Source organism: Podarcis raffonei, chromosome 8 (genome assembly GCF_027172205.1).
Source record: "Podarcis raffonei isolate rPodRaf1 chromosome 8, rPodRaf1.pri, whole genome shotgun sequence".
Taxonomy (NCBI): domain Eukaryota; kingdom Metazoa; phylum Chordata; class Lepidosauria; order Squamata; family Lacertidae; genus Podarcis; species Podarcis raffonei.
Window position 1 is genome coordinate 33,066,383 of NC_070609.1, and position 9,980 is coordinate 33,076,362.

A 9,980-nucleotide genomic window follows, 5' to 3' on the forward strand; every position below is an offset into this window, starting at 1 on the left:
ATTGACCTTTACTGGACAGTGCCCAGTATATCCACACGATCATAGATTTAGAATAGAATTGAAATACAGGATGGAACTTCTGGTTAGCACTTTGCTTGGAGGATTTGGATAAGAGACTCTCAGACCACACCGATTTATCTGTAGTTTCCACCCTGAAAGGTACAAAGCACATTCAGTGTGCGGAACGAGTGCGTGTTTATAATAAACAGTATTGTATTCTTATTTTTGCAATCTTATATAAAAGCAGCACTGTTCATGGTTTTGTTTCCAAAATGATCTCCTGTTAACCTGTGTTGGCAGAGCACATAAAATCCAAAGGCCACCGTTTCCACCAGAAGCAGCAGCAACAGCAGCAGCGACACCTGACCTCAGATCCCCTTTCCACAAAGCACCATGAAGAAAGTGCCATGACTGGTGGGAATGAGAGAGAGGAGGAGAAGAAGGACAGGAGCGTGGAAGCCTGTGAAATGTAGACTCCATCTTTGGGAACCAGGTTGTTGGTGGGAACGCTGGCCCGGAAGGCAGGATCCTACCTTCACCAAGGTTCTCTCATCTACAAAATGCTGAGTCGCCTTTCTCCAGAGATGGACGGTTCCATTTTATGCAAATAATCGAGTTGATCCAGGCATGAATGCCAGTGTGCTGCTCTACCTCCTGACTATTTTTTTATTTATATAAAAAGATAAAGGCTATATTTTTAAACATTCCAATACAGTGACTTTTTATTATTGGACCAGCGTGTCTGCAAAGATCCACTGGGCATCCTCTTGGGGAATAGAGGAAGAAGACATGCAAGGAAACGGTCTGCTGCAAAACATCCCCAATCATTTTAAGCTGCTTCACCTTCTCAGATTTTGTTCCATCTGTTTTTAACAGGGAAATGTCACCATAAGGCAAGGTTCCCCAGTAACTTTGGGGTTGCTGCTAACCTGTTCTCCCTCCAGATGTAGCTTGACTCCAGCACCCATCATCCTTGGCCATTGGCCATGCTGGTTGCGGCTCATGGGAGTTGTAGTCCAACAATATTTGGAGGACACCAGGTTGGCAAAGGCTGACTTAAAGGGTTTGAATGTGCCCCCATGAACTGAAACAAACACAAGCATAGCTACAAGCTTCTGTAGTCAGTGTGTATTTCTCATTTAGTTGTATCTTTTTGTAGCATTGCATGTGGGAACAGCTTTCCTAAGTAACTACAAAATACTTTTTTGGGGGGACAGGACCCGTCACCTTCCTCTGTTTATCTCCTCATGCAAGTTGAACACATAAACAGAGCCTTTTTTGGATGATTTTTGAAGGGTTTTCTTGGTACTACTCAGGATTTTTCCATGGCTGGAAGCTTACACAGCTGATGATGTTCCTCCCACAAAGTGTATGCAGATTTTGGAGGGTATTTCATGTTTGGGCCTGACATCTGAATACCCTGTTGTGGTACTTGGCTAGTATCTGGACTGGGTTCTGGATGGACTGATGAGAATTGCTTGATCCATCTGTATCTGCAACTTTAAAATGCAATCCTCTTCTTCTGGCCCTCTCCTCCAAACCCTCTGGCTGTAAAGGGAGATAAATCTCAGCCTCTGATAGGATTCCTTCTATGTGGGTTTTTCTAACTTTAAAAACCATGGTTCCCAAACTTTTTTGGGCCACTGCCCCTGTGGTTCCATAAACCCATCCCCAGTGCCTCCCTCCCAGTGCTATTTTTCTAGAAAAAGAGGTACCAGAACTCACCATGAATGCCTTCCTTGTTCTCTTTGGCAATGGTGCCCACCTGAGAGGTGCCGGAACTGAGTTCCGGTGAGTTCCAGCTGGGAAAAAACCCTGCCCCTACCCTAGAAAAGGTAAAGGACCCCTGACCATTAGGTCAAGTCGCGAACAACTCTGGGGTTGCGGTGCTCATCTCGCTTTATTGGCCGAGGGAGCCGGCGTACAGCTTCCGGGTCATGTGGCCAGCACAAATAAGCCGCTTCTGGTGAAACCAGAGCAGTGCCCAGAAACGCCGTTTACCTTCCCGCCGGAGCGGTACCTATTTATCTACTTGAACTTTGACGTGCTTTCGAACTGCTAGGTTGGCAGGAGCAGGGACCAAGCAATGGGAGCTCACCCCTTCACAGGGGTTCAAACCGCTGACCTTCAGATGGGCAAGCCCTAGGCTCAGTGGTTTAGACCACAGTGCCACCCGTGTCCCCTACGCCCCTACCCCCCTATAAAAAGCATTATTCAGGGCAGCAGTTTACACGACCCACTAAGGAAGATAATCACACAATAAAGTTCAAAACAGCAACAGTTAATTGCACACTTATTCAAAACCCAGTTAAATCTAATTGGTTTAATTAATTCAACAAAAGCAATGAGCTTGATCCAGTGATACTAGCTTTTCAAATTCTGATAGTCATTCCCACCTCCAGCACCCCCCTGCCGCCCCTTTGCCTCTTAGGGCCCCCCAGGGAATCCCCCACCCAGGGGGCAGTACTGCCCACTTTGGAGATCGCTGCTTTGAAAGGTTTAGGCCTTCCTGTGGCTGCTGGAGAAATGCTTAATGGGGTCGAGAATGGAGAACTGCCCTCTTGGGAGCAGGCTTTGTTTCAAGGAGGCTTCCACCTGGGGACTGGGAGGGAGGGAGAGAGTTGTAGGTCTGTGGAGATGCAGGGAGCCCGTTGCTTTGCAGAGCAGTGCTGTGTCAAGGCTGGCACAGTGGCCTGGTGAGGGTAGTTTAGGCAAGCAGCTGTGCTGCAGCAGGACAAAGCTGTGTGAAATGGGAAGCCTGTTTGTGCCCAGACCAAAGACCAGAGATGACTCTGTGCCCAGACAAGGCCTGGCCCAGAGAGGGGGCGGATTCGGGGTGCCCTTAAGAGAGAAGTGCCATGAACTGTGCAGATGTCTCTGTTGTGAGTTAAAGGGAGAATTTGAGCTCCTTGCCTTAGGCACCCAAAGGTCTTGGAGTAGAGGAAGCTTCCTTTCACCTGTGGCCCATCCACCCTGCATTTTCTACTGTGACTGACAGGCAGGGAATTTCAGCCCTTTCTGGAGATGCCACTAGGGATAGACGCTGCATGGAGAATCAGTAGGTCTGCCTCCTGAGCTCACAAAGGTAATATCCTTCCCTGCCCCTTACAGAAGAAGAAACAGCAAGGATCAAAAAGCTTTCTTGCATTTACTCCCATGGGCACAATCACCAGTTGTACTTTCTCAGGTCTGGGGCTGTTATCACTTGGAGTCCGTGTGTGTGTGTGTGTGTGTGTAAGAGAGAGAGGGAGAGTAGCGAGGGGGTGGGGACTAGGAAGGCCACTTAGCTCCATCTGCCTACAGCTAATCCGCAGACAAATGCCAGCCTCCCATCTGGCTGCCCTGTGCGCCCCCCCCTTCTTTCCTCCAGCCACTTTAGCTAAATGGCTTGGGCCAAAGATAAGGTCATTAATTACAGTGGGATTAAAAGGCAGCGCAAGCCCACCATCACTGTCCCTCCCCTCTGTCTGTATCTTTTATGCAAACCCTGTTTTACACATGTACTGACCCCCATCCATCCTCACCGCATCCTCCCTTGTTGCAAATTGGGGGGGGGGGTTTCGGTCTGAAAGTTCAACTGCACAACCTGCCTTGAATTTTTAAAAAATGTGGCATAAAAGGAAGCAGAATGCCTCTGGGTGTGTGCAGAGTAGCCGTCCCTAAGTAGCCACTTTCAGCATGTGAAGAAGGGAATTAGAGATGGGGGTCTCTGGCTAGCAGCAGCTGTGACTTCAAGGTAGCTTGAAGGCCTAGTGGCATTAAAATGAATGGGGTTGGGGGTTGGCTTTGTCTGTTTGTGTCTATTTTGTGACACTTATGCCTTGCTTTTACTAAAAAAAAAAAGTGCACTCAAAGCAGCATACAGAAGCATGTCTAAAAGGTGTGGGTTGTTTGCTAAGTTGAAAGAGGCAAAAGGTACCTGAGACAGGTTCCCAGATTAAATCTCAGAATGGTGTATAGGTGGTTGGACTCAACATTTGGGTAAGCAGAACAAAAAGCTCTGAAACTGTGGAAGGAGCGATGGATAGTGGTTGTGAGAAGGAGGCCAGTGAAGTGGTCTAGGATAGATCTGCCCTCCCCCAAGTCCCCAACCTGGTGTTTGGGGACTACTTTTCTCTATCACTGCATTACTGTCCCACCGTTTCTCCAAGGAGCTCCAAGTGGCACATACTGTTCTCTCCTCCTTTTTTACCTCTCACAAACCTGTGAGGTAGGTTAGGCAGAGACTGACGGTCTTCAAACCCCGGCTGGAGAAGGCAGGTCTATAGGAACCTCTCAGGGATATGGGACAGGGGTTGACACTAAAATAGGAACACTTTGATTTTTTTTACTCATTTACAGAAATTTGGCACAATTCAGAATGACATCTCGAAAATGTTTTTAAGTGGAGGCGTACAAATAAATCTTGCTGATTCTGCGTGCTTAGTATTAACTTCCAATGGCAGGAGTTGCCCCTGCAAACAGGTTGCAAAGTTTTGCTGCTGTGCAGCGATGGCTCATGTGCTATCTAGTGCTCCTTCTCCCCCCCCCCCAGCTGTTCTCCCCAAATGCTGCACTCCAGAGTGCAAAGCAAACACAGGCCCCTCCAGGAAGCATAAAGAGCAATTGTGTGCATTGTCTCAAGCCAGAAGTTTGAAAGCAAAACATTCCAGCTGGCTGACTGAATAACAGCTTTCTACAACCTAGCTGTTTTGGACTACAACTCCCATCAGCTCTGGGGAGGGGGTCAGGTGGGTGGGAGGACTATCAGGAATATCAGCACAAAGGAGCTATTGCAGGGGGAGGAGCTGAGTTGCGTATCAAGGAAGCTGCTGGTTTGAATCTGACTTCTGTGATTAACTCACAAGGTGGCCTGATGCCAACATCTCTCATTTCCTTCTTTCTCCCACCCTGCCTTTCAGGGTTGCTGTAAGAATTCTAAGCAGGTAAAGGATATTCAAGAATGGAAATTCAAAAGCATTATAGCCCTGCCTGGAGATACCATTCGGAATTGAACATGGGACTTTCTGCATGCGAAACAGATGCTCTCTCCCCTGAGCCACGGCCCTTCCCTGTGTGCATGTATGGAGAATGCCCTCCCCTCCCCGGCTGCTGGCTCCAGGCCCAGCTCAACAGTTGGAGAAACCACCTGCAACAAAGAGTTCTCTCTCCTCCCTCCGCTCATGCTGGCCCACACCTGCCACGCTTTTCCCGCCGTCTTCAATTTCCTATGGCTTTCCCTACCATTTGACGGAAGCTTCCCCCTTGCAGCCGTCACTCCCTCCCCCTGCCTGCCCTAACCCCCTCCACCAGTGGGGCAGGTCCAGTTCCCAATTGTTGCCAACTGACCTTCTGTCTGCTCCCAGCAGCCCAAGGGTCTCCTGGGGTGCTAGTGAAGGAGCTCGTGATCCGAGGCCACCAAAGGGGCCGTTCTTGGGTTCTGGGTTGTTGCTTGGGCAAATGGGGCACTGCCCTGCCCACTTCAACCTGCCCTCAGCCAGCCCCTGCCTGCCTGCTTTTTGCCTTGCAACCTGGCCATGGGGAGGCTGGGCCTGTCAGCTTCCTTCTCCATTTCACTGCTGTCCTTGTAGAACTCAGCAGGGTGGAGGGAAAGCTGGGATAAGTTGGCTCTGCCTGTCATTGGCCCTGGTGCAACCTACTGTTGGGCTCCCTGCTTTCTGCCCTACCAGGCCCAACAGGCACGAGCCACCATTGCCTTGCAGTCCTGCCCTCTGCAACTGGAAACTTTCGGGTGGTCTGCTTGGCAATACCGTCCCTTAATCCTGGGAATCTGCAGTTTGGTCTGAGTTGAGGGAAAGGCAGTCTGCAGAGGCCCAGGGTCATCCTTTTCCTTATTAGCTATACAAATTGTCCTGTAGGGAAGGGGGAAGTGCAAGTGGGTCTGTCTTTTGAGGAGGACTGGATGGTTTTGTAGTCCCAGTTCACCAACAACAAGTTCACAGGTTAAACCTAAGCACTCAAGGTAGGCTCTGGAGCCAAAATCTGGCGAGACTGGGCTCAAATGCTTTAGAAAAATAAATATTGGTGTTCTTGTCCTCCTGGGATGTTTTAAGACAGAGACTTTCAATTAAAAATAGGTTCTGGGGCTAAGCCCAAACTCTGGTTCAGACTTGCATAAAGATGCACCCAGAGATGTTGGTGGCTTTGGTTTGGGGCCGTTCCAAGGCGAGGTGCTTGTTGTGTCATATCAACGACAAAGATTCAAGAGAGCAGCTCCCTGGCGGGAAAGCCTTGGAGGTTTGGCGGCAAAACTCACCCACTGTATTTGTTTTGCATGCACAGTAAATGCAACCTCTCGGAATTTGGACTTTTGCCTTTCTTTGAAGCGGAGCGGGAGAGTGGCGGTTAGGAAAGCAAGCCACCTGAGACCAGGAGGCAGCGCTTTGGGCTGGCTGCCTGGAAAAGTTTGCCGTTGTACACAGTGGAGTGTGTGCACTTTAAGGGAGTATCTTGCTTAGCTTCTCAGGGGAGAGGTGCTCAGGGCTCTGGGATCCCTGGAAACCAAGGCCTTGTTCCCTGGAAACCCTTCTCCCACATCCTGCTCATGCCCGGGAAGATGTCTGCGAGTGCCACCAATAAGCTTAGACCAGGGATTTTCCAAATACATACTGTGGTACCCCAGAGAAGCTCAGTTATGGCAGGCAAACCTTTTGGAGAGTCAGCTCTCATCCCCTGCACTGCACAACCACAAGGGGGGCCTTGGGTGGGTGTAATCTGTCAGTTGGCTCAAGGCAGCAGCAAGGAGCTGAGCATGACTCAAATGCATACTATGGGTGGCCATGTCCCAGAATCCTTTGCAATGGGCAGAGGCCCCTCGGCAAAGAAATTGTCGTGGAAAGGTAGAAAATGTGGAATAGATGAACATCCCTCATTGGGTGGTCCTTGAACTTTCATATGGTCCAACACAGTGGTGGGTCTTTCTCCTGGGCCTGTGTGATTGGAGAGGGGGCAGGGCACATTTTCACTTGTTTCTAGATCTGCCTACAATATGAACGAACAGTTGCACTGATTAGAATGTAATATTTTCCTTTGGAGATCCATCCCACATCTTTAGTGTAGGATGTTGTTATTGTTATTGGTAGTGGTGATATACCGGCCTTCATCCAAAGATCTCAGGGCAGTTTGGTAGTCCAAAACAGCTGGAGGGCACCAGGTTGGGGAAGGCTGGGCTTGTTTGTAAACGTGGTCTAAGGGCCTTTTCACACATGACATGAAACCCAGGTTTGCACCAAGAATATATGGGTACAATACACATGTTTGTAACAATACACACGTTTGTGCAGGCCTAGAGCACAGCTCCAGTTTGGGCAAGAGAGTGCCATAAAGGTAAAGGTAAATGTACCCCTGCCCGTATGGGCCAGTCTTGCCAGACTCTAGGGTTGTGCGCTCATCTCACTCTATAGGCCGGGAGCCAGCGCTGTCCGCAAACACTTCCGGGTCACATGGCCAGCGTGACAAGCTGCATCTGGCGAGCCAGCGCAGCACACGGAACGCCATTTACCTTCCCACTGGTAAGCGGTCCCTATTTATCTACTTGCACCCGGAGGTGCTTTCGAACTGCTAGGTTGGCAGGCGCTGGGACCGAACGACGGGAGCGCACCCCGCCGCGGGGATTCGAACCGCCGACCATGCGATCGGCAAGTCCTAGGCGCTGAGGTTTTACCCACAGCGCCACCCGCGCCCCTAAGTTGTTTGTAACAATACACACGTTTGTGCAGGCCTAGAGCACAGCTCCAGTTTGGGCAAGAGAGTGCCATAGTCGAGGCAATTAACCAGCTGTTTGTGGTACCCAAGTGCCCCCTACCTGCCAAGGGAGGCAAGACAGGAGCTGGGCTGATTGAGCAAAACAGCGCTTGTAGCCATAAGCCACAAACTGGCATGGCGGCTGGTGCCCATTGTGACTGGTAGAACGGAAGGCGGGGATCCCAACAGGTGGCGCCAGAGCCAATAACAAGTAGAGCCAACTCATGCTAGTTTTGACCCCATCCTCCTCCCAGCCATGTTCTACAAGGGCAGCACTGAGAAGGAGGAAACTGGCAGGCAGGACCACCCCCTGGACTAGTTGTAAGCAAGAAGGCAGGCAGGTATGGGCTGGCTGAAGGCAAGCTGAGGTTGGTGGGGCTGCCTCTACTACACCACAGTGTTGAGTTAACCACCACAACCTGATGGGTGTGAGGGTCCATCTTCTGACATATAGATGGCTCAGGCCACTGGGTTCTGCTGGTGGGGCCATTTTGACCATACCATGACCTATGGAGTCCTATCTGTGGGGGTGTGAAGGAGAGCCTTCTTCACCGTGGCACCTGTCATGCAAAAGGCTCTCCCTGTTGCATTGTACTAAGTTTTACTCAGAGTAGTCCCATTGAAACGATGTATGGCCATGTATAACTTGGACCCATTGATTTCACCGGGTCTGCTCTGAATAAAAGTTAGTTGACTGCAACCCTTTGTTGCTTTGTTATTGTGTCAATTACTTTGGCATTTCTTTCTGTAAATGAAAAGCAGTATAGAAACTTTTCAATAAATAAATAAATAGACCTCAAGGCAGGGGAAGCGTGTTGCCCTTGTGCCCTGGATAACAATGGGATGTCAGTTAGTGGCTGTGGCTAATGGAGCCCAGTTGATTTTGATCGGATTCAGTGTGATTGAGCTTTAGCCAGAAGAAAGGTTAGCATCAACCAGTATTACCAAAATATTGTCACTCTTTATTGACATAAATCAAGTGTCAGTGGAACAATGTGGCTGTGTGTTTTGTATCCAGAGGAAGAATTTGGAAATCCAGAGTTTCCCCTCCCTCAAGTTGTGGCTCTAGCATAAAACAACAAATAAGTTACTTTTTTATTCATAGTCCAGTAGTCTCATGTAGCCTCCCCTAACCAGGTACCTTCCACATGCTTTGAACTACAACCCGTTGGTCACGGCCAGCACAGCAAAACATCTGGAGAGTACAATCTTGTTGTTGATCAGTGGGTGAAAAGGGGTCTTTATATATGGCTTTAGCAGGAATGTTACAAAGAATTAAGTAAAAATAGATTGTTAATGGACTAAAGGGAAAAATAAGATTAGATTGTGTTAAGATAAATTATAGAACAGAAAACTGAGGAAGATGGAAAGGATTTGCTGAAATAGCTAACTGAACTGGAATACAAAAAAGGGAGGTGCGAGGAGGTCGCTGAAACAAGTAAATGCAAGATAAGATATGGAAATATTGGATGTGTTTTTAATTGTCTCTGTTTTTGTTTTGTTAAGATAAGTAGTGTTTTTGTTTTTCTTGTATTGTATTTATTGTATTGTATTGTTCTGTTTTGTTTAACTCTTTTTTTTCATTTGTAATCTTTAAACTCTTAATAAATATTATTTAAAAATAAAAAAAAAATAAAGCCATTCATAGACCATGATGGGCATTGAAAGAGGTGAATGGTCTTGAGATGCTAAACCCACTAGACAACAAAGGGACCGGTAATACTGTTTTGTTTTTTAATCAAGAGTCAGAAATTAAGGAAATGTGGACCGTGCTCTGAAAACTCTGAAGGATGAGTTTCCTGATTTGTAATAGCAGATGGTGAAGATAATATCGAAACACATCTACATTTTTAATCTTATTCAGGTGTGTGTGTATGCCCATACGTTGCCCAGCTACTTGAGCTATTAAGGCTTGATTTAAGTACTGACAATATTTTGATTATGTATAATATATTGATGTGAACCCTTTTTTCTGTTGTGCTATTATTTTGGATAAAGGAAAGAATGTGGCTTTTGTGCTCAGATCTGTGGGTCAGATTACACAACCACTTTACATCTTGCCACTTTCTTCTCCCTATCCACCTAGATTACTCCCTACTCCTGACAAACATGTCTGAATAATGTGTTTGTGTGCACATGCACACAAATCTCACTTTTGATCACCTTTGCCCAAGCCTTGTTTGGAACATGAAATCATAATAAAAAGGGACCCCTCTGAGCATGTGCATTTTGCCAAC

At 47.9% G+C, this 9,980-nt stretch overlaps 1 protein-coding gene across 3 annotated transcripts in view; it reads left to right on the forward strand.

The window, feature by feature from the left end:
- Positions 1-1,111, forward strand: part of TRIT1 (tRNA isopentenyltransferase 1) — a 29,654-nt gene extending 28,543 nt beyond the window's left edge. For all 3 annotated transcript variants that reach the window (XM_053399011.1, XM_053399009.1, XM_053399010.1), the window contains exon 11: positions 301-1,111. In XM_053399011.1, the coding sequence (XP_053254986.1) occupies positions 301-473 (173 nt within the window). In that variant the 3' untranslated portion in view covers positions 474-1,111. The remainder of the gene's footprint in view (positions 1-300) is intronic.
- The last annotated feature ends 8,869 nt before the right edge of the window (positions 1,112-9,980 follow it).